The following is a 25,544-nucleotide window of genomic DNA, read 5'->3' as shown; positions in this document are numbered from 1 at the left end:
CAGCCAATCGGAATTAAGGTAGGAATATTCTGATTGGCTGATGGAATCAGCCAATCAGAATCAAGTTCAATCCGATTGGCTGATCCAATCAGCCAATCAGATTGAGCTTGCATTCTATTGGCTGTTCCGATCAGCCAATAGAATGCGAGCTCAATCTGATTGGCTGATTGGATCAGCCAATCGGATTGATCTTGATTCTGATTGGCTGATTCCATCAGCCAATCAGAATATTCCTACCTTAATTCCGATTGGCTGATAGAATCCTATCAGCCAATCGGAATTCGAGGGACGCCATCTTGGATGACGTCCCTTAAAGGAACTGTCATTCTTCAGTTGGACGTCGCCGGATGAAGATGGGTCCGCGGTGGAGGTCTTTAGGATGGAGCCGGTCGTCATCGGATGAAGATAGAAGATGCCGCTTGGATCAAGATGGTTGCCGGTCCGGATCGCCTCTTCTTCCCGGATAGGATGAAGACTTTGGAGCCTCTTCTGGACCTCTTCAGCCACCGGATGATGGGTCGCCAGCCCCCGCTTGGGTTGGATGAAGATTTTGGAGCCAGGACGGATCGGTGATACCTGGTGAGGTGAAGACAAGGTAGGATGATCTTCAGGGGCTTAGTGTTAGGTTTATTTAAGGGGGGTGTGGGTTAGATTAGGGGTATGTGGGTTGTAATGTTGGGGGGGGGGGTATTGTATGTTTTTTTTACAGGCAAAAGAGCTGAACTTCTTGGGGTATGCCCCGCAAAGGGCCCTGTTCAGGGCTGGTAAGGTAAAAGAGCTTTTAACTTTAGTAATTTAGAATAGGGTAGGGCATTTTGTTATTTTGGGGGGCTTTGTTATTTTATTAGGGGGCTTAGAGTAGGTGTAATTAGTTAAAAATTGTTGTAATATTTTTCTTATGTTTGTAAATATTTTTTTATTTTTTGTAACTTAGTTCTTTTTTATTTTTTGTACTTTAGTTAGTGTATTTCATTGTAGTTATTTGTAGATATTGTATTTAATTAATGTATTGATAGTGTAGTGTTAGGTTTAATTGTAGGTATTTAATTTAATTAATTTAATGATAGTATAGTGTTAGGTTTAATTGTAACTTAGGTTAGGATTTATTTTACAGGTAATTTTGTAATTATTTTAACTAGGTAACTATTAAATAGTTCTTAACTATTTAATAGCTATTGTACCTGGTTAAAATAATTACAAAGTTGCCTGTAATCCTAAAATAGCTACAATGTAATTATAATTTATATTGTAGCTATATTAGGATTTATTTTACAGGTAAGTATTTAGCTTTAAATAGGAATAATTTATTTAATAAGAGTTAATTAATTTCGTTAGATTAAAATTATATTTAATTTAGGGGGGTGTTAGTGTTAGGGTTAGACTTAGCTTTAGGGGTTAATACATTTATTAGAATAGCGGTGAGCTCCGGTCGGCAGATTAGGGGTTAATAATTGAAGTTAGGTGTCGGCGATGTTAGGGAGGGCAGATTAGGGGTTAATACTATTTATTATAGGGTTAGTGAGGCGGATTAGGGGTTAATAACTTTATTATAGTAGCGGTGCGGTCCGCTCGGCAGATTAGGGGTTAATAAGTGTAGGCAGGTGGGGGCGACGTTGTGGGCGGCAGATTAGGGGTTAATAAATATAATATAGGGGTCGGCGGTGTTAGGGGCAGCAGATTAGGGGTACATAAGGATAATGTAAGTAGCGGCGGTTTACAGAGCGGCAGATTAGGGGTTAAAAATAATATGCAGGGGTCAGCGATAGCGGGGGCGGCAGATTAGGGGTTAATAAGTGTAAGGTTAGGGGTGTTTAGACTCGGGGTTCATGTTAGGGTGTTAGGTGCAGACGTAGGAAGTGTTTCCCCATAGCAAACAATGGGGCTGCGTTAGGAGCTGAACGCGGCTTTTTTGCAGGTGTTAGGTTTTTTTTCAGCTCAAACAGCCCCATTGTTTCCTATGGGGGAATCGTGCACAAGCACGTTTTTGAGGCTGGCCGCATCCGTAAGCAACTCTGGTATCGAGAGTTGCAGTTGCGTTAAAAATGCTCTACGCTCCTTTTTGGGAGCCTAACGCAGCGATTCTGTGGACTCTCAATACCAGAGTTATTTTAAAGGTGCGGCCAGAAAAAAGCCGGCGTTAGCTACACGGGTCGTTACCGACAAAACTCTAAATCTAGCCGTAAGTCTTTATAAATAGATATTCCTATATATATCTGTATATATCTATACCTAAATATAATCATCTATGTATATAGTTATAGATATATATTTTACCAAAATACCATCAGATATATTTAGAAATATGTATTTATAATAAATAGAACATCTTCTATGTGAAGAACAATGGAATGTGAAATATTAATATTTTATGTCGAGTTAGCGCACTTGATTGCGAGCGAATAGGATGTTGTTCCCCCCCCCCCCCCCCACTTTTCGCGCTCCATTGGGGAAATACGTTAACGCAGTCGCTATATTCTAACTTTAACTTTTGTGGGTGTCAGGTTAGCATGCGAGTTAGTGCACGAGCGGGAGCGATAAATATCGATTTTTGAAGATAAATAATTTCATATAAGCTTTTCTAGAAGATTGTAATCAACTCCTATGTTACTTGTTTACCAGTTTTATGTTTACTTGGCTTTGAGTAATACTTTAACCCCTTAATGACAACTGACGTACCAGGTACGTCAAGCAAAAACTAACTGTTAATGACAATAGACGTACCTGGTACGTCAGTTGTCTTACAGAGTGCTGGAAGCGATCGCAATCGCTTCCAGCAGCTCTCAGGGTATTGCAGTGATGCCTCGATATGGAGGCATCCTGCAATACCTTTTAACAAGCCTCTGATGCAGAGAGAGCCACTCTGTGGCCCTCTCTGCACCGGTAACAATGGTGCTGTTTCCGGGGGGAGTGTAGCAAGGAGGCGGCAGCGCGCGCGTGCACGGGGGCGCGCGCGCACACATTAGCCACTGACACCAATGGAAAAAAGTTGAAAAATAAAAAGTTACAAATAAAAAGTTAAAAACATTAAAAAAAATATATATATAAAAGAATCTGGGGGGAGGCGTTGGGGGTATTCAGGGGGGGCTGCTACACTACAGAAAAGTTTGAAAATACTGTTTTTTGGGGGCAAATTGGGTACTGGCAGACAGCTGCCAGTACCCAAGATGGCGGCAATTAAGTAGCAGGGAGGGTTATAGAGCTGTTTGGTGGGGGATCAGGGAGGTTGGGGGCTAAGGCAGGGCTCCATTACAGCTGAATACATTTTTAAAAAAAATTAAATAAAAAAAACTCCTTTTATTTAGTACTGGCAGACTTTCTGCCAGTACTTAAGATGGCAAGGACAATTGTGGGGTGGGGGAGGGAAGAGAGCTGTTTGGGAGGGATCAGGGGGTGGGATGTGTCAGGTGGGAGGCTGATCTCTACACTAAAGCTAAAATTAACCCTGCCAGCGCCCTACAAGCTACCTAATTAACTCACTGCTGGGCATAATTCACGTGTTGTGCGCAGCAGCATTTAGCGGCCTTCTAATTAACAAAAAGCAACGCCAAAGCCATATATGTCTGCTATTTCTGAACAAAGGGGATCCCAGAGAAGCTTTTACAACCATTTGTGCCATAATTGCACAAACTGTTTGTAAATAATTTCAGTGAGAAACCTAAAATTGTGAAAAATTTAAAGTTTTTTTTTATTTGCTCGCATTTGGCGGTGAAATGGTGGCATGAAATATACCAAAATTGGCCTAGATCAATACTTGGGGTTGTCTACTACACTAAACTAAAGCTAAAATTAACCCTACAAGCTCCCTACATGCTCCCTAATTAACCCCTTCACTGCTGGGCATAAAACACGTGTGGTGCGCAGCGGCATTTAGCGGCCTTCTAATTACCAAAAAGCAACCCCAAAGCCATATAAGTCTGCTATTTCTGAACAAAGGCGATCCCAGAGAAGCATTTACAACCATTTGTGCCATAATTGCAGAAGCTGTTTGTAAATAATTTCAGTGGGAAACCTAAAGTTTGTGACAAAATGTGTGAAAAAGTGAACATTTTTTTTAATTTGATCGCATTTGGCGGTGAAACGGTGGCATGAAATATACCAAAATGGGCCTAGATCAATACTTTGGGATGTCTTCTAAAAAAAAATATATATATACATGTCAAGGGATATTCAGGTATTCCTGACAGATATCAGTGTTCCAATGTAACTAGCGCTAATTTTGAAAAAAAAGTGGTTTAGAAATAGCAAAGTGCTACTTGTATTTATTGCCCTATAACTTGCAAATAAAGCAAAGAACATGTAAACATTGGGTATTTCTAAACTCAGGACAAAATTTAGAAACTATTTAGCATGGGTGTTTTTTGGTGGTTGTAGATGTGTAACAGATTTTGGGGGTCAAAGTTAGAAAAAGTGTGTTTTTTTCCATTTTTTCCTCATATTTTATAATTTTTTTTATAGTAAATTATAAAATATAATGAAAATAATGGTATATTTAGAAAGTCCATTTAATGGCGAGAAAAACGGTATATAATATGTGTGGGTACAGTAAATGAGTAAGAGGAAAATTACAGCTGAACACAAACACCACAGAAATGTAAAAATAGCCATTGTCATTAAGGGTAAGAAAATTTAAAAATGTTAAACTTTTTATTAAACCTGTAAACACTTGTGTTTATTAACATCTTAACTTAGCATGGGCAAAAACAATAACAAAAAGCCATGGACATAGTAGACATATAAATGATAGGGGGGGTAAGAGTGTAAGGAGAGGGTGAAGGTAGGAATGGGTGTAGTGTAAAGAGCAGAAAAAGAAACAGAGAGAGACAGATAGAAAAAAAAGAGTGACAAAGAAAGATACAAGAGAGACAGACACGTAGACAAAGAGAACAAGGGAGAAAGAAAGATAGAGAGAAAGAAAGATAGAAAGAGATAAAGAAAGAAAGACTGAAATAAAGAGAGAAAGAAATAGAGAGAAAAAAGAGATAGAAAGAAAAGAGAAGGAAAGAGAGAGAAAGAGAGAATTAAAGAGAGAGAGAGAGCGAAAGATAGAGAGAAAGACAAAGAGAGGAGAAAGAGAGAGAGAGAGGAGAGAGAGAGAGAAATACATGTCGGTTTTATGCTGTGCTGGGCGGTGCTATCCATGCTTATTTATTGCTGTTGCACTCCAATCCTGAAATGTGCAAGCTGCCTAAATGTGCAATGTTATACCTTTTTTTTATTTTTTACATGTCCAGTGCTCTACTCAGAGCATCAATAATGATAAATGAGGAAGAGGGAGCATTCAAATAAATTAATTAATAAATAAAGGTAGGTTTATGTAGTAGAAGATGAGGCTCCAAGCTCAGTACTTCCACTGCTCATTGATATTTAGCTTTGTGGTTATTCTTTTCCACAAAACAAATGTTATGGTCTACAATTATTACACTAATGATGGTGCCTGCCAAGTTATTATTATAACTAACTATACTAAATCAGTGTTATACATTTTTATAAAATGAAGAGAAACATTAAGCAGCAGTATTTGCCCCAAATATGGACCTCTGACCTCTCAACCTCGTCCCTTGCGACAATATCACCTTTCTTCAGGGCTTTAATGGCATACAGCTCTCCCGATGGTTTGTGCTCGGACAACAATACCTGAGAAGATAAAAATTGTCTGAGATGTGGCAGAATTGGAGAAAGACAGGAGATTGAGAGAAAGAGATAGAGAGAAAGAAACGTAGAGAAAGACTAAATTTGTTATATGAAACACAGTCATATTTATTCTAAGATTTTAATATTAGAGAAAAGCCATAATAAAAACATAATTTATGCTTATCTGATAAATTTATTTCTCTTGTGGTGTATCCAGTCCACGGATCATCCATTACTTGTGGGATATTCTCATTCCCAACAGGAAGTTGCAAGAGGATCACCCACAGCAGAGCTGTTATATAGCTCCTCCCCTAACTGCCATATCCAGTCATTCGACCGAAAACAAGCAGAGAAAGGAGAAACCATAGGGTGCAGTGGTGACTGTAGTTTAAATTTAAAAATGACCTGCCTTAAAATGACAGGGCGGGCCGTGGACTGGATACACCACAAGAGAAATAAATTTATCAGGTAAGCATAAATGATGTTTTCTCTTGTAAGGTGTATCCAGTCCACGGATCATCCATTACTTGTGGGATACCAATACCAAAGCTAAAGTACACGGATGAAGGGAGGGACAAGGCTGGTACTTAAACGGAAGGTACCACTGCCTGTAAAACCTTTCTCCCAAAAATAGCCTCCGAAGAAGCTAAAGTATCAAATTTGTAGAATTTTGAAAAAGTATGAAGCGAAGACCAAGTCGCCGCCTTGCAAATCTGTTCAACAGAAGCCTAATTTTTAAAGCCCCAAGTGGAAGCCACAGCTCTAGTAGAATGAGCTGTAATCCTTTCAGGAGGCTGCTGGCCAGCAGTCTCATAGGCTAAGCGGATTATGCTTCTTAGCCAAAAAGAAAGAGAGGTTGCCGAAGCCTTTTGACCTCTCCTCTGTCCAGAGTAGACAACAAACAAAGCAAATGTTTGACGAAAGTCTTTAGTAGCTTGTAAGTAAAACTTTAAAGCACGAACCACGTCCAGATTGTGTAATAGACTTTCCTTCTTTGAAGAAGGATTAGGACACAAGGATGGAACAACAATCTCTTGATTGATATTCTTGTTAGATACCACCTTAGGTAAAAACCCAGGTTTGGTACGCAGGACTACCTTATCCGTATGGAAGATCAGATAAGGAGAATCACATTGTAAGGCAGATAATTCGGAGACTCTACGAGCCGAGGAAATAGCTACCAAAAAAAGAACTTTCCAAGATAAAAGTTTGATATCTATGGAATGAAGAGGTTCAAACGGAACTCCTTGAATAACCCTAAGAACCAGATTTAAGCTCCATGGTGGAGCAATTGGTTTAAACACAGGCTTGATTCTAACTAAAGCCTGACAAAATGCCTGAACGTCTTGAACATCTGCCAGACGCTTGTGCAAAAGAATAGACAGTGCAGAAATCTGTCCCTTTAAGGAACTAGCTGACAATCCTTTTTCCAAACCTTCTTGGAGAAAGAATAATATCCTGGGAATCCTGACCTTACTCCATGAGTAACCCTTGGATTCACACCAATAAAGATATTTACGCCATATCTTATGGTAAATTTTCCTGGTGACAGGCTTTCGTGCCTGTATTAAGGTATCAATGACTGACTCGGAGAAGCCACGCTTTGATAAAATCAAGCGTTCAATCTCCAGGCAGTCTCAGAGAAATTAGATTTGGATGATTGAAGGGACCTTGTAGTAGAAGGTCTTGTCTTAACGGCAGAGTCCAAGGTGGAACGGATGACATGTCCACTAGATCTGCATACCAGGTCCTGCATGGCCACGCAGGCGCTATCAAAATCACTGATGCTCTCTCCTGCTTGATTTTGGCAATCAGTCGAGGGAGCAGAGGAAACGGTGGAAACACATAGGCCAGGTTGAAAGACCAAGGCGCTGCTAGAGCATCTATCAGAGTCGCCTCGGGATCCCTGGACCTGGATCCGTAACAAGGAAGCTTGGCGTTCTGGCGAGACGCCATGAGATCCAGTTCTGGTTTGCCCCAACGATGAATCAATTGAGCAAACACCTCCGGATGGAGTTCCCACTCCCCCGGATGAAAAGTCTGACGACTTAGAAAATCCGCCTCCCAGTTCTCTACACCTGGGATATGGATAGCTGATAGGTGGCAAGAGTGAGTCTCTGCCCAGCGAATTATCTTTGAGACTTCTAACATCGCTAGGGAACTCCTTGTTCCCCCTTGATGGTTGATGTAAGCCACAGTCGTGATGTTGTCCGACTGAAATCTGATGAACCTCAGAGTTGCTAACTGAGGCCAAGCCTGAAAAGCATTGAATATCGCTCTCAGTTCCAGAATATTTATTGGAAGGAGTGTCTCCTCCTGAGTCCACGATCCCTGAGCCTTCAGGGAGTTCCAGACTGCACCCCAACCTAGAAGGCTGGCATCTGTTGTTAGAATTGTCCAATCTGGCCTGCGAAAGGTCATACTTTTGGACAGATGGACCGAGATAGCCACCAGAGAAGAGAATCCCTGGTCTTTTGGTCCAGATTTAGTAGAGAGGACAAATCTGTGTAATCCCCATTCCACTGACTGAGCATGCATAGTTGCAGCGTTCTGAGATGTAGGCGTGCAAACGGCACTATGTCCATTGCCGCTACCATTAAGCCGATTACTTCCATGCACTGAGCCACCGAAGGGCGCGGAATGGAATGAAGAACACGGCAGGAATTTAGAAGCTTTAATAACCTGGACTCCGTCAGGTAAATTTTCATTTCCACAGAATCTAGTCCCTAGGAAGGAAACTCTTGTGAGTGGGGATAGAGAACTCTTTTCCTCGTTCACTTTCCACCCATGCGACCTCAGAAATGCCAGTACTATGTCCGTATGAGACTTGGCAATTTGGAAGTTTGACGCCTGTATCAGGATGTCGTCTAAATAAGGGGCTACTGCTATGCCCCGCGGCCTTAGGACCGCCAGAAGCGACCCCAGAACCTTCGTAAAAATTCTTGGGGCTTTAGCTAATCCAAAGGGAAGAGCTACAAACTGGTAATGCCTGTCTAGAAAGGCAAACCTGAGAAACCGATGATGATATTTGTGTATCGGAATGTGAAGATAAGCATCCTTTAAATCCACTGTAGTCATATATTGACCCTCCTGAATCATAGGTAGGATGGTACGAATAGTTTCCATCTTGAATGATGGAACTCTGAGGAATTTGTTTAAGATCTTTAGATCCAAAATTGGTCTGAAGGTTCCCTCTTTTTTGGGAACCACAAACAGATTTGAGTAAAATCCCTGTTCCTGTTCCTCCTTTGGAACTGGATGGATCACTCCCATAACTAGGAGGTCTTGTACACAATGTAAGAATGCCTCTCTCTTTATCTGGTTTGCAGATAATTGTGAAAGGTGAAATCTCCCTTTTGGGGGGGAAGCTTTGAAGTCCAGAAGATATCCCTGAGATATAATTTCCAACGCCCAGGGATCCTGGACATCTCTTGCCCACGCCTGGGCGAAGAGTGAAAGTCTGCCCCCTACTAGATCCGTTATCGGATAGGGGGCCGTTCCTTCATGCTGTCTTAGAGGCAGCAGCAGGCTTTTTGGCCTGCTTACCTTTGTTCCAGGTCTGGTTAGGTCTCCAGACCGTCTTGGACTCTTGTTTTGCATTAGAGGAAGTTGATGCCGCACCTGTCTGTTCGAAAGGCACGAAAATTAGACTGTTTGGCCCTTGATTTGGACCTGTCCTGAGGAAGGGCATGACCTTTTCCTCCAGTGATATCAGCAATAATCTCCTTCAAACCAGGCCCGAATAGGGTCTGCCCCTTAAAGGGAATGTTAAGCAGCTTAGACTTTGAAGTAACGTCAGCTGACCATGATTTAAGCCATAGCGCTGTGCGCCTGGATAGCAAAACCAGAATTCTTAGCCGTTAGTTTAGTCAAATGAACAATGGCATCAGAAACAAAAGAATTGGCTAGCGTAAGTGCTCTTAGCTTGTCAAGTATGTCATCCAATGGAGTCGCTACCTGTAAAGCCTCTTCCAGAGACTCAAGCCAGAACGCCGCAGCAGCAGTGACAGGAGCAATGCATGCAAAGGGCTGTAGGATAAAACCTTGTTGAATAAACATTTTCTTAAGGTAACCCTCTAATTTTTTATCTAAAAAAGCACAACTGTCCTCGACAGGGATAGTAGTACGCTTTGCTAGAGTAGAAACTGCTCCCTCCACCTTAGGAACTGTCTGCCATAAGTCCCGTGTGGTGGCGTCTATTGGAAACATTTTTCTAAAAATAGGAGGGGGAGAGAACGGCACACCTGGTCTATCCCATTCCTTATTAATAATTTCTGTAAACCTTTTAGGTATTGGAAAAACATCAGTACACACCGGCACTGCATAGTATTTATCCAGTCTACACAATTTCTCTGGTACTGCAATTGTATCACAGTCATTCAGAGCAGCTAAAACCTCCCTGAGCAATACGCAGAGGTGTTCAAGCTTAAATTTAAATGTAGAAATATCAGAATCAGGTTGCATCATCTTCCCTGAGTCAGAAACATCACCCACAGACTGAAGCTCTCCTTCCTCAGCTTCTGCATATTGGGAGGCAGTAGCAGACATGGTTCGTAAAGCGTCAGTATGCTCTGTATTTCGTCTAACCCCAGAGCTATCTCGCTTTCCTCTAAATTCAGGCAGTCTGGCTAATACCACTGACAGTGTATTATCCATGACTGCCGCCATGTCTTGTAAAGTAAACGATATGGGCGCCCTAGATGTACTTGGCGCCATTTGAGCGTGAGTCCCTTGAGCGGGAGTCAAAGGATCTGACACGTGGGGAGAGTTAGTCGGCATAACTTCCCCCTCGTCAGATTCCTCTGGTGATAAATTTTTTAAAGACAGAATATGATCTTTATTGCTTAAAGTGAAATCAGTACATTTGGTACACATTCTAAGTGGGGGTTCCACCATGGCTTTTAAACATAATGAACAAGGAGTTTCCTCTATGTCAGACATGTTTGTACAGACTAGCAATGAGACTAGCAAGCTTGGAAAACACTTTAAATCAAGTTAACAAGCAAATATAAAAAACGGTACTGTGCCTTTAAGAGAAACAAATTTTGTCCGAATTTGAAAAACAGTGAAAAAAGGAAGTAAATCAAACAAAATTTTTACAGTGTATGTAATAAGCTAACAGAGCATTGCACCCACTTGCAAATGGATGATTAACCCCTTAGTTCAAAAAACGGATAAAAAAAACGATATAGACGTTTTTTAACAGTCACAACAAACTGCCACAGCCTGCTGTGGCCCTACCTTCCCCAATAAACGACTTTGGAAAGCCTTTGAGCCCTTTAGAGATGTCCTATAGCATTCAGGGGACTCTGGATATCTCAGTCTGTAATTTTAACTGCGCAAAAAAGCGCTAAATTAGGCCCCTTCCACTCATACTACAACAGTGGAAAGCCTCAGGAAACTGTTTCTAGGCAAAATTTAAGCCAGCCATGTGGAAAAACTAGGCCCCAATAAAGTTTTATCACCAAGAACATATATAAAAATGCTTAAACATGCCAGCAAACGTTTTATATTGTAATTTTATAAGAGTATTACCTCTGAGAGTAAGCATGATACCAGTCGCTATTAAATCACTGTATCCAGACTTACCTTACATTAATCCGGTATCAGCAGCATTTTCTAGCATTTACATCTCTAGAAAAAATTGTAACTGCACATACCTCATAGCAGGATAACCTGCACGCCATTCTCCCGCTGAAGTTACCTCTCTCCTCAGACATATGTGAGAACAGCAATGGATCTTAGTTACAAGCTTCTAAGATCATAGAAAACGCAGGCAGATTCTTCTTCTATTTACTGCCTGGGATAAAATAGTACAACTCTGGTACCATTTAAAAATAACAAACTTTTGATTGAAGAATAAAAACTACTATATTTCACCACTCTCTCTTACTACCTCCATGCTTGTTGAGAGTTGCAAGAGAATGACTGGATATGGCAGTTAGGGGAGGAGCTATATAACAGCTCTGCTGTGGGTGATCCTCTTGCAACTTCCTGTTGGGAATGAGAATATCCCACAAGTAATGGATGATCCGTGGACTGGATACACCTTACAAGAGAAATATATAAATGAGCTTATCTCTAAATGTATTCAAAATTCATTAATCCATAACTGGTTACAGTTTAAGATAGCATAACCCAGTTCTATAATTGATGAGAATACATGAATGTCAAAGTGTAACCCAGCTTTGCTTTCTCTTATAATGTTGAATAATGTAAGCCTTATTGTTAAAATAAAAATGTAATTAATTTTTCATCCATCTCATAATCTTCACCTGCAAATATGAATTGACATGTAAGATGTTAGGATTAAAATACGTCTAATTTTACTGAGAGTACACTGGAAAGGATGATCTGACAAACTTACCTTCCCAAAGTGACCTCTTCCCAAGACGGCGAGCAGTCTAAAATCCTCCAGAGATAAATGAGAGACATTCTGTGTTCTGCAAGACAGTTACTTACACACTAAGTATATAGATATTAGCTATGCAGTTTATCTATCTACCTTCTATATGTCTATTAGAACATCTGGCAGTAGGTGTAATATGTCATTATAAATAGGTATAAATATAAGTTAAACATGAATATTATGAAGTATATATACATTTTTATGTGATGCCTTAGCACGGGCTGAAGAACACCTCAGGGCCCGACATCCATTTATATATTAATTAGTGGACTTAACGCAGGGTGTAGCTTTGTTCCAGGGTGCACTAAAAGTGATGCAAGGCTCAGCTACAAAGGTGCTGGACATAATGTAGATTGTGAAACCTGTAAGGAAGACTGTGCTATTTGTGACCCAGATATTGAAAATTAGTTTGCAGCAGAGAGTGCACCAAAGGTGGCATAGGAAGTTATAAAAGGCCCCTGAAAATGCTATTTGGCACTTGGTTATTCATTTGTTATGTTCTTGACATTCAGGGTCCTGTCCTCCTTATCCTGTTATGACTGTGGCCTGTTTCCTGGATATTGTTTTTTGCCTGCCCCATTGCAGAGATATTTCTTCTTCACTTGATTACCTGGTTGTTGATCTTTGGAACAGTATTCAGTGCCAGATTGGGAATAAAAAGCCTCCTTGGAAAATTTGGGGACCAGCCCTATTTTCCGTTGACTCCCCATTTTTCTCAAAGAAGATTAATGGGATAATCCTTCCCCCAATATTTATTTTAAGAATTATATTATATTAGTTGGTATTAAAAAAAGTGCCAGATTGTTGTTATATAGGCACCCTACAGCCCAATTGCATCTATTAATCACCCCTTTAAATTGTAGCTTTACAGCCCCAGCTGCTGCAGTCCACCAGGAAATCTCCTGGTAGGCCAATCCGGCCTTGACTGAATTTTTGGATTATGCTGCTTGTTCTACCTTGTGCTTCACTACCTGGCTACATAATGATCTCCTGGCCAAGGCTTATGTCCTCATCTGGCATTGTCAGCTAATTCCTAATTTTGTATACTGCTACAGACAGACCCTCTTGGCTTTTTCCTGAATTCAGCTTCCTATCCATCTTGTAAAACCAGTAAACCAACAACGTAACTTTCTTACACCATTACAATAGAGAATTACCATAAATATCCCTGACAAAGCTCTCATATGTTCCTTTGATACATTGCAGGATTGTTATTCCATTTTTCATGTTGATTATCTAGGTGTTAACTGGAAGGTCAACAATAAGCTAAATACCTAGCATTAGTAGGTACGAATGTAGTGGCCCTAAATACACTGTAATAACTCCATGAGAGATTATCACTAGTCACAGCTATTCAGTGGTTACAAAGAAAGAAAATTAGGTCTGGGAATGACACTTTATCCATCATGGTGCCCATTTCCAATTCTCTTATTATTATTGCAGAACAATAGTCTTATCTGCTACAAGGAGAAGACTAAGGGACATATTTATTAAGCTCTGTATGGAGCTTGATGCCCCATGTTTCTGTTGAGCCTTCAGGCTTGCCGGAAACACAAGTTATGAAGCAGCGGTCTAAAGACCGATGCTCCATAACCTGTCCGCCTGCTCTGAGGCGGCGGATAGACATCGCCAGAAATCAACCCGATCGAAGACGATCGGGTTAATTGACACCCCTGCTAGCGGCCGATTGGCCGCGAATCTGCAGGGGGCGGCATTGCACCAGCAGTTCACAAGAACTGCTGGTGCAATGATAAATGCAGAGAGCGTATGCTCTATATCGGATCATGTCCGCTCGCACAATGATAATTCGGCCCCTAAGTAATCATACTGGAGATTGGTGAAAAAATCATTGAAACCAGCATTATTTTAACAGCAACAAAAAGTAAAATTAGTTATCTGAAACCAGGACTAAATTATACTAATATGGAAATTGTTGGCTGATTAGGAGCGGAAACTAACAAAAATACAGCAAAAAACCCCAAACTATTCCTTCACGGATAAACAGTTGTCATAATTGAAAAAATATTCTGATCTTTGATCTTTTGCATTTCTGTACTTAAATGGACACAGAACTATAAAAATTGTTCACCCTTACAGTGTTCCAAATAACTTGTTTTACCTACTGCAGTGTATTAAATATATGGAAAATAGATAATTTGTGTTTGTTTTTATATTTGATATAACTGATTTTGTTAATTAAAACCCTCACCTGCTATTCTGAAGGATATGAATATAAAAAATTGTCTGAGCTTGCAGGTATAGAAGATCTAATGTTATCTATGCCTAAAAATACTTAGGTATTAAAATGCTAATTATGGCTATTTCAGATACATCTTTGTCTATATTCTACCCCCCCACACGCACTAGGAGATTACTCAGTACTATTGTCTCCTGTACATAGATTTTCGACAGAGAATACATTTGTTATTCATATTTTTGTGTAAGTGGGGGTTTCTACGGGCAAAATCAGCTATTTCAAAGAACAAAATAAAGGTAAATGAGCTGTTTGCAAACAATTAAATACATCCCAGCAGGTAAAATGGACAATTGGAAACAAATGAAAGGGGAGAACATTTTAGACTACAATGTCCCTTTAAAAGCACCACAAACTGGGGTTTGCAATGTAACAAAACAACATATTTTCTGTAGTTCATTTTAAAGAGATAATAAGGAATATATCACAAAGCCTAGGACGTGTAGCACTCAACCTGTTGCCTACACAAATGTATGTGTTTGTGGATGAGTGTGTGCTAAAGCAGGAATTTGAGTATGCTTGTTTGAATAAATTTACATTAGAATTAGATAGTAACAATTGGTATACTTAAAGGGACACTCAAGTCAAAATTCAACTTTCATGATTCAGATAGAGCAAGCAATTTTAAACAACTTTCAAAGTTACTTAGATTAACAAAATGTGCACAGTCTTTTTATATTTACACTTTTTTAATCACCAGCTCCTACAGAGCACGTGCAAGAATTCACAGAATATACGTATATGCATTTGTGATTGGCTGATGGCTGTCACATGATACAGGAGGAGTGGAAATAGACATAACTTTAAAATTTGTCAGAAAAAAAATCTACTACTCATTTGAAGTTCAGACCATTTATTAAGCAGCAGATGCTGCTTTGGAGCCCCATCGTTTCAGCAGCTTAACTTCCTTAACTTGTCCGCCACCTTTTAGGCGATTGGCCGCCAGTGAGCGGGGGGGGGGGGGGTTAGGGTTGCCACCTCAGCCATGTTTTCCTGGACACTTATGAGACTTATGAGTTACACATGCTGCAGGGTGTGCAGGGAGGAACATGTATTGTGTTTCTGGACAGCACTATTCATTTTCCCCCCTGCACACCCTGCAGCATGTGTAACTTACAAGTGTTCTGTATTTTAAGGGACAGGTGGCAACCCTAGGGGGGGGGCTTACACAAGCATTTCACCAGAAATGCTTGTGCAATGTTAAATGCTGACAGTGTAAGCTGTCGGCATTTAGCGAGGTCGAGCAGACATGATTTGCTACAGCAAATCATGTACGCTCGACTGTTGTTAAATCTACCCCTAAGTGCTATTTCATTGTCTTTTAATCAGGCATTTGTTGATTATGCAGATCTACTGTATTTACTGGTCCTTTAAGATTTATTCCTGTAAAAAAACGGTATTTTTGGCGTGTAACAGCTACAAATAAACAGATACAAATGTGAGACCATGTAAGATTTTTGGCACTGCATAAAACTCTTGCAGTTGTGTGCGTGTTTTTCATTTATCCAAACAGTTATCGTCTGAAAACTCAGAGTTAGAATTTGTCGACTTAGTCCATAAATCCCTTCAGTGAAGAGGTCAAGGAATACTTTGATGTTTGTCCTTCATCCTAGAGCTTTCATAATAAACTGACACCAATAAAACACTGATTGTAACCTGATAATAAGTTTTATATATACAGCTGTCCACTCACATAGTACATATGGACAGAATGATTAAAGGGATGGGAAACGCAAATATTTTTCTTTCATGATTTTCATGCAATTTTAAAAAAACTTTCTAATTTACTTCTATCATCCATTTTTCTTCTTTCTCTTGGTATCTTTTGTTAAAAAGCAGGGATTTAAGCTCAGGAGTGTGCACGTGTCTGGAACACTATAAGGCAGCAGTTTTGCAAGAATGTTTTCCATTTGCAAGAGCACTAGATGTCAGCACTGTTACCTGCTGCCATATAGTGCTCCATACCCCTACCAGATATCTCTTCAACAAAGAATACCATGGGAACAAAGCAAAATTGATAATTGAAGTAAATTGGAAACTTTTTTTTTAATTATATGCTTTGTATGACTCATGAAAGAAAATTTGGGGGTTTCATATCCCTTTAAAAAAGCAGCTTTGGCTTCCTGGGGTAAAATAATGCATTTAGGGAAGAAAAATCCAAATGTTAATTACAGACTCAATGACACTTTACTGACTGTTACAGATGAGGAACAGGACTTGGGAATTATTATTTCAGATGATTTAAAACTTAGTAAACAATGTAGTAATGCAGTGAGTAAGGCTAGCAGAATGCTTGGATGTATTGGTAGAGGTATTTGCAGCAGAAATAGTAAGGTTCTCATGCCACTTTATAGATCATTAGTTAGGCCTCATCTTGAGTATTGTGTGCAGTTCTGGAGACCATATCTTCAGAAGGATATTAACAAACTTGAATCTGTGCAAAGGAGGGCTACCAAAATGGTACATGGTCTAAAAAATAAAACGTACCAGGATAGGCTCAATGACCTAAATATATATAGCTTAGAGGAGAGAAGGGAAAGAGGTGATATGATAGCAACTTTCAAGTACATTAAAGGGTTTAGTAAAACTGAGGCTGTGGGTATTTTACATAAAATGGAAAATTCAAGAACAAGGGGTCATGAGCTCAAGCTAAAGAGTAGTAGATTCAGGAGTAATTTGAGGAAGCACTTCTTTACAGAAAGAGTGATTGGTTTATGGAATAAACTTCCTCAAGAGGTAGTAGCAACAAACACTGTGGGGGACTTTAAAAATGCATGGGACAAGCATAAGGCTATCCTACGAACTAGATAAGTTTATACTGTTAGGTAAGGTCGGGCAGACTTGCTGGGCCTATGGCTCTTATCTGCCGTCAATATCTATGTTTCTATGTTTCTATATCTCAATGATTGATTTTTGTCAGCTTTTAAGGTGTCAAAGGGTCATGGAACCCTAATTTTTTCTTTCATGATTCAGACAGGGCATGTGATTTTACACATAATGCAGGCTCATCAGAAACACCAGTTATGAAGCAGCGGTCTAAAGACCAATGCTCCATAACCTGTGCGCCTGCTCTGAGCAGGCGGACAGACGTTGCCGCAATTCAACCCGATCGAGTATGATCGGGTTGATTGACACCCCCAATCTGTAGGGGGCAGCGTTGCACCAGTAGCTCACAAGAGCTGCTGGTGCAATGCTGAATACAGAGAGCGTATTGCTCTCTGCATTTAGCGAGGTCTGTCGGACCTGATCCGCACTGTCGGATCAGGTCCGACAGACCTTTGTTAAATAGGCCCCATAGTATCATTAGTTGAAAAGCATACTTAGGTAGGTTCAGGAGCAGCAGTACATTACTGGGAGCTAGCTTCTGATTTGTGCCTGCAGATAAATGCCTCTTGTCATCGGTTCACCAGATGTATTGAGCTAGCTCCCAGTAGTGCATAGCTTCAACAAAGAATACCAAGAGAAGTTGTTTAAAATCACATGCACTATCTGAATTGTGGGTTTCATGCCCCCTTAACATAAAAATGTAAATAGTGTAAAAAACATTGGCACCAAATTTTGCAACATGACATAATTGGGTCAATTTATCAATGCACAGATTTCACTATTTATCAAGTGCCCAGCTGCGCTTAGGTTCTGTGCCGTGAATAACGGCATGAAAATGAGGCTCCCATTGGAGCCTATGGAAGCGCGCTCTCATGGGTGCAATGTGAACACAAGGTCGCATTCGCATTGCACCTAACTTGTAATGCCAGCGCACATTTGCATGCGCTGGTATAACTAAGTGGATGGCAAATATCGATTTCGCGAAAACTATATTTGGCGCTCCACTTGTAATCTAGCCCTTAGTTAGTTAAATTCTTGTGTACTTGAAATAGCTATATACAAGTACAAACAATAAATCTTCCATAAATTTACTTTTGTATATATATACTGTAAGTGTATATATACCGGTATATAAATATATATTGTTGCTTGAAGGAGTATTGCAAATGTATAGACATTAATCATGTTCATTGTTAATGACTGTATGAGAGGACAAACAGCATAAAACTAATCCTTTTTGTGTTGGTAGACACACCTTTTTATAGTCTAGTAACATCCCTTTGATTCCTATGGTATTCGCATGCTCAAAGGTGGCGGATTGAAAATCAGGTTCACTGCATCAATCGAGACGCGAGCTTACCAGCTGAATATTTCATAAACTTTAATTTGGTCAAATAAATTGAGTCGTATGTAAAGGCGGATTACCAGTAGTATGCTCAAATAACTTGAGCATCGATTTGCATCGAACTAATCTCGCCAGAGCGTATGTTACAGCGAACTAGCCTTCATTTTACTATGTTAACAGATTGTTAAATTTGACGTATCAATTGTGCGCTTAATTTGATGCGGAATTACAGTGTATTCACAGTTGAAGCTTTGAGAAATAGACTCCAAGGTCTCAGATTCTGAATGGATCAGATTAACCTTTTAACTCTCATGGCTTTAAAGACTATATGGACAATACAAATAGTGAAGACTATCTACTCTAGATATTGGTTCTCTGCTGAGTTCTGTCCAACCCCCAAAGACCCAGAAACAATCATGGAGTGTGTAACATAACCCAGATGTGTATAATACCCCTGGTCATTAAAGGGTTAAAAAGTTACTGTAACAGTAGACCTAAACTTTGCAGTGTTGCAACCCCTGATCAATGGCTTGACTGTGTAAGAGGGCTACAAAACACTGATTCACAAATGGATATTAATCAATGGAAAATGATTTGTTCATATATAGTTTGTCTACATTATTGTAGTATTTTCAGGAAACCCATCTGTGGACTTCTTCTTGAGATGATATCACAGTTAAAAACAAATCACAGCCCTTCATAAGAGGATATAAACAAACTACATAGTAGCAAAGGTTTACATGAGAGTTGGCCCATCAGATTAATGCTGTATAAAGAAATGTCAACAATAAGAGTACCATGGATATTTTTTATAATGACATATAAACTGCTATTCTACATGAATGATACTGTAGCAGTAGTTTTATATGCTTTGCGTCTGATAAAGCTAAAGCTAATTTAATCATTTGTCATTTTGTGCAGCATTACCAAAAATAAATACAATCAAGCACAAACCAGTTATAATCCTATGCAATATATGATAAATAAAAGAATATCAGGAAATATTTAACAGAAAACCTTGACACACATAAGTCAGGTACCTTTAGATTATATGAGCTGATTTAGGACAGTTGATTTTTTTTAAAGAATGTGAACAAGGGAAACTGGCAGTGAAAGAAAGGCACCATATCAAGAGAGCCACAATAATTATTCATGAGAACTGTTTTTTTTTCCATTCAGAATGAGTACAAACAGGCCATACTAGTTTATTTCATTTTAAGCAAACAATCTGCAAACAGGCTTCATATTGAAATAATCTTCATTGGAAATGTGTTTATGTTTGAACTGTGCACATAAAATCCATTTAAACCTTACATATAAATCTTCTACAAAACAGTATATTCTATCTCTATCCTATACCGATTCCCATCCAAACCAGGGCCGAATAGGGAATAAAAAGAAGCCCTGGAACGCACATTTTTCTCAAGGGGATTATTGGTATTATCCTTCCCCCAATATTTTCTTCTCAGATTTAAAATATAACATAATTTATGTAAGAACTTACCTGATAAATTAATTTCTTTCATATTAGCAAGAGTCCATGAGCTAGTGACGCATGGGATATACAATCCTACCAGGAGGGGCAAAGTTTCCCAAACCTCAAAATGCCTAAAAATACACCCCTCACCACACCCACAATTCAGTTTAACGAATAGACAAGTAGTGGGGTAATAAAGGAAGGAGTAAAAAGCATCAACAAAGGAATTTGGAAATAATTGTGCTTTATACAAAAAAATCATAACCACCATAAAAAGGGTGGGTCTCATGGACTCTTGAAAACAGCAAAGGAACGTTTCAGGCTCACAATCAGCCCTTTCTCAAGCTTGAGAAAGGGCTGATTGTGAGCCTGAAACGTTGCTTTGCTTTGTTTGTATCCCTGTTTGCACAATAAAAGGTTTTTGCACCAGCTGGAACATTTCTGCTTTTTTCATATTGATGCTGGGTTTGGTAAACCTGTTCCTTGCTGTGCAGTGAGTGCTGTGTTTCATGCTACATTGTCTCATGGACTCTTGCCAATATGAAAGAAATGAATTTATCAGGTAAGTTCTTACATAAATTAGGTTTTCTTTCATGTAATTGGCAAGAGTCCATGAGCTAGTGACGCATGGGATAGTAATACCCAAGATGTGGAACTCCACAGAAGATTAACTAGAGAGGGAGGGATAAAATAATAACAGTCATTTTCCACTGAAAAAAATTAATCCACAACCCAAAATATAACTTTATTCTCATAATGAAAAGAAAAAAACTTAAACATAAGCAGAGAACTCAAACTGAAACAGCTGCCTGAAAAACTTTTCTACCAAAAACTGCTTCCGAAGAAGCAAATACATCAAAAGGGTAGAATTTAGAAAATATATGCAAAGAAGACCAAGTTGCTGCTTTGCAAATCCCACAAAGTGGAGACTGATCTAGTAGAATGAGCTGTAATTCTCTGAGGCGGGGCCTGACCCGACTCCAAATAAGCCTGATGAATCAAAAGCTTTAACCAAGATGCCAAGGAAATGGCAGAAGCCTTCTGACCTTTCCTAGAACCAGAAAAAATAATAAATAGTCTAGAAGTCTTCCTGAAATCTTTAGTAGCTTCAACATAATATTTCAAAGCTCTCACCACATCCAAAGAATGTAAGGATCTCTCCAAAGAATTCTTAGGATTAGGACACAAAGAAGGGACAACAATTTCTCTATTAATGTTGTTAGAATTCACAACCTTAGGTAGAAATTTAAATGAAGTCCGCAAAACTTCCTTATCCTGATGGAAAATCAAAAAAGGGGATTTACAAGAAAGAGCAGATAATTCGGAAGCTCTTCTAGCAGAACAGATGGCCAAAAGAAACAACACTTTCCAAGAAAGTAGTTTAATGTCCAAAGAATGCAAAGGCTCAAACGGAGGAGCCTGTAAAGCCTTTAAAACCAAATTAAGACTCCAAGGAGGAGAGATTGATTTAATGACATGCTTGATACGGACCAAAGCCTGTACAAAACAGTGACTATCAGGAAGCTTAGCAATCTTTCTGTGAAATAAAACAGAAAGAGCAGAGATTTGTCCCTTCAAGAAACTTGCAGACAACCCTTATCCAAACCACCCTGAAGAAACTGTAAAATTCTAGGAATTCTAAAAGAATGCCAGGAGAATTTATGAGAAGAACACCATGAAATATAAGTCTTCCAAACTCGATAATAAATCTTCCTAGAAACAGATTTACAAGCCTGTAACATAGTATTAATCACTTAGTCAGAGAAACCTCTATGACAAAGCACTAGGCGCTCAATTTCCATACCTTCAAATTTAATGATTTGAGATCCTGATGGAAAAACGGACCTTGAGACAGAAGGTCTGGCCTTAATGGAAGTGGCCAAGGTTGGCAATTGGACATCTGAACAAGATCCGCATACCAAAACCTTTAAGGCCATGCTGAAACTACCAGCAACAAAAACGATTGTTCCATGATGATTTTGGAGATCACTCTTGGAAGAAGAACTAGATGCGGGAAAATATAAGCAGGTTGGTAACACCAAAGAACTGTTAACGCATCCACTGCTTCCGTCTGAGGATCCCTGGACCTGGACAGGTACCTGGGTAGTTTCTTGTTTAGATGGGAAGCCATCAGATCTATTTCTGGAAGACCCCACATCTGAACAATCTGAGAAAACACATCTGGATGGAGTGACCACTCCCCCGGATGTAAAGTCTGACGGCTGTGATAGTCCACTTCCCAATTGTCGACACCTGGGATATGAACTGCAGAAATTAGACAGGAGCTGGATTCCGCCCAAGCAAGTATCTGAGATACTTCTTTCATAGCTTGGGGACTGTGAGTCCCACCCTGATGATTGACATATGCCACAGTTGTGATATTGTCTGAAAACAAATTAACGGTTCTCTCTTCAACAGAGGCCAAACCTGAAGAGCCCTGAAAATAGCACAGAGTTCTAAAATATTAATTGGTAACCTCGCCTCTTGAGATTTCCAAACCCCTTGTGCTGTCAGAGATCCCCAGACAGCTCCCCAACCTGAAAGACTTGCATCTGTTGTGATCACAGTCCAGGTTGGACGAACAAAGGAGGCCCCTTGAACTATATGATGGTGATCTAACCACCAAGTCAGATAGAGTCGAACATTAGGATTTAAGGATATTAATTGTGATATCTTTGTATAATCCTTGCACCATTGGTTCAGCATACAAAGCTGGAGAGGTCTCATATGAAAACGAGCAAAGGGGATCGCGTCCAAAGCTGCAGTCATGAGACCTAAAACTTCCATGCACATAGCTACTGAAGGGAATGATCGAGACTGAAGGTTCCGACAAGCTGAAACCAATTTTAGTCGTCTCTTGTCTGTTAGAGACAGAGTCATGGACACTGAATCTATCTGGAAGCCTAAAAAGGTGACCCTTGTCTGAGGAATCAAAGAACCTTTTGGTAAATTGATCTTCCAACCATGTCTTTGAAGAAACAACACAAGTTGATTTGTGTGAGATTCTGCAGAATGTAAAGACTGAGCTAGTACCAAGATATCGTCCAAATAAGGAAACACCGCAATACCCTGTTCTCTGATTACAGAGCGTAGGGCACCGAGAACCTTTGAAAAGATTCTTGGAGCTGTCGCTAGGCCAAATGGAAGAGCGACAAATTGGTAATGCTTGTCTAGAAAAGAGAATCTCAGAAACTGATAGTGGTCTGGATGAATCGGAATATGAAGATATGCATCCTCTAAGTCTATTGTGGACATATAATGCCCTTGCTAAACAAAAGGCAGAATAGTCCTTATAGTCACCATTTTGAAATTTGGCACTCTTACATAACGATTCAAAATTTTCAGATCCAGAACTGGCCTGAATGAATTTTCTTTCTTTAGGACAATGAATAGATTTGAATAAAACCCCAGACCGTGTTCCTGAAATGGAACTGGTATGATTACCCCTGAAAGCTCCAGGTCTGAAACACACTTCAGAAAGCCTGAGCCTTTATTGGATTTGCTGGGATGCGTGAGAGAAAAAATCTTCTCACAGGAGGTCTTACTCTGAATCCTATTCAGTACCCTAGAGAGACAATGCTCTGAATCCATAGACATAGGCGTCACTACAGGGGGGCAAGGGGGGGCAAATGCTCCCGCTAGTAAATTATTTGCCCCCCCTTGTGCCCCTCCACCGAGATCTCCTTCATCTGCCTGTACGCAAGGCCGGCACATCCCTCTAAAATGTGTGCATGCACATTTTTTTTTTCAAGACAGCGCACATGCCATTTCAAATTGGACTATGCCCAAGGGAACGTATACAGATGGCGTAATGAGAACCGGCCCTGGCGGCGGAGGGATACCAACCAGCAAAAAAGATCCGACCGTAACCACTCGTCGCAACAACAAGCCAGACAAGGCCAGCGGAGCTCAAGCAGCACAGATAGCTCCACCGGATCCAGTTTTTTAGGATCCAGCGACGAGGTGAGCACGCTACAAGACACAGAGGAGGCCGTAAGCACAAATGCAGGAGTGGGGCGCCCAAACCGACCGAGGAGAGAAAAGAACCAAAAGAAGCAGTCAAACAGTCATCAGTAATTAATATCTCAGCCTGCAGGCTAACGGACAGTGAGTACCAGCTACTTGATAAGGGACTTTCATTTTGTCCAGCAAAGGATGTGAACTTTTTTGAAATAGAAAAAGATATATATAGGTTCTTCAGAACTTTAAAGCTCAACAGATTTTTTAATGATAAACCAGAGTCACTTGTTAGTAACAAAAATGCAGGTAACGATACATTAACGTTAAAAGCAGTAGGTCTGTATAAAAAAAGCAATTTTATACCACATGTAATAACAATATTGTGGAGACATACATGAAATTGGTTAACAATGATTTGGAACAACTAAAACTTAAGGTTAAAAAGAAATATTGGAAATGTAAGCATAATGTAATGCTGTCTCCACACTATGTAAAAAGGATATTGTGGTGAGGGGAGCTGACAAGGGGGGAGCCATTAGTGTCCTAGATAAGGATTATTATATTGATGAAATTAATGGTCAGTTAAACAATAAGGACACATATTTGGTCCTCCCACATAACCCTTTAACTAATATACAGAAAGAAATCAAGGGTATAATTGACAAAGCTCTCACTAGAGGTATCATTGACAAAAAATTGGCACAATATTTGTACACTGAATGGCCCAAAACTCCTATTATATATACTGTACCAAAAATACATAAGGAGCCCCATAGACCACCGGGCTGTCCTATAGTTGCGGGTACTGAATCAGTTTTCAGTAATATAGCCATATATTTAGTTAAAATCTTCCAGCCTGAGGTAATGAAAGCAACTTCATATATTAAGAATACCAGTGACTTCATTATGAAGCTCAAAAATTTACCGCTGGATAACACTTCTTTTTTCACTTGATGTCAGTAGTTTATACACATCCATAAAACATGAAAGCGGCATAGGAGCAGTAATGACTACTATGGCTAAAACCAAAGTATATAGTACTGTACACTTAAAATTTATTGAAGATTTACTGAGACTGGTTTTGTACTGCAATTATTTTCTGTTTGGTGATACATGGTATTTACAACTTAAAGGGACAGCCATGGGGTCCAATGTCGCCCCATCATACGCCAACCTCTTCATGAGTTGCTTTGAGGACAAATTTGTTATGAAAATGCGTTATTTGTAGAATATGGAGTAGCCTGGAGGCGCTTTATAGATATCGTGTTTGGCGTGTGATGGGGCGACATTGGATCCCTATTGGCATTTGTCAACCAGCTTAATGGTGCAGTACAGGGTCTAAAATTTACGTTGAATTTGAGTGAAACTAATATAGTATTCCTGGATACTGAAGTACATAAGGATGTAATTACAGGCAGTTTGAACATTGATATATATAGAAAGAGCAGTGACAGAAATTCCCTGTTAAAATATGACAGTTTCGATCATGAGTCCCTTAAAAATTCTCTTCCAAAAAGTCAAATGATGAGAGTCCACAGAATAGTGAGTGAGAGTTCTAAAAAGGAAGTAAGACTTGAAGAAATGACAGAGAGGTTTATCCAAAGGGGTTATCCGCCTAGACTTGTCGATTCAGTGAGACATA

At 39.7% G+C, this 25,544-nt stretch overlaps 1 protein-coding gene across 5 annotated transcripts in view; it reads right to left on the bottom strand.

Moving 5' to 3' along the window:
• Positions 1 to 25,544, bottom strand: part of LOC128663639 (serine/threonine-protein kinase N1) — a 410,416-nt gene that overhangs the window by 40,182 nt on the left and 344,690 nt on the right. For all 5 annotated transcript variants that reach the window (XM_053718067.1, XM_053718068.1, XM_053718065.1 and 2 more), the window contains exons 16-17: positions 11,999 to 12,074; positions 5,543 to 5,634 (exon numbers count right to left, since the gene is read on the bottom strand). In XM_053718067.1, coding sequence (XP_053574042.1) covers positions 5,543 to 5,634; positions 11,999 to 12,074 — 168 coding nt within the window. The remainder of the gene's footprint in view (positions 1 to 5,542; positions 5,635 to 11,998; positions 12,075 to 25,544) is intronic.

This window comes from Bombina bombina, chromosome 6, assembly GCF_027579735.1.
Source record: "Bombina bombina isolate aBomBom1 chromosome 6, aBomBom1.pri, whole genome shotgun sequence".
NCBI classification, from domain to species: Eukaryota; Metazoa; Chordata; class Amphibia; order Anura; family Bombinatoridae; genus Bombina; species Bombina bombina.
The sequence above is the reverse complement of the archived record's forward strand: the minus strand, read 5'-3'. Positions and strand labels throughout refer to the sequence as shown.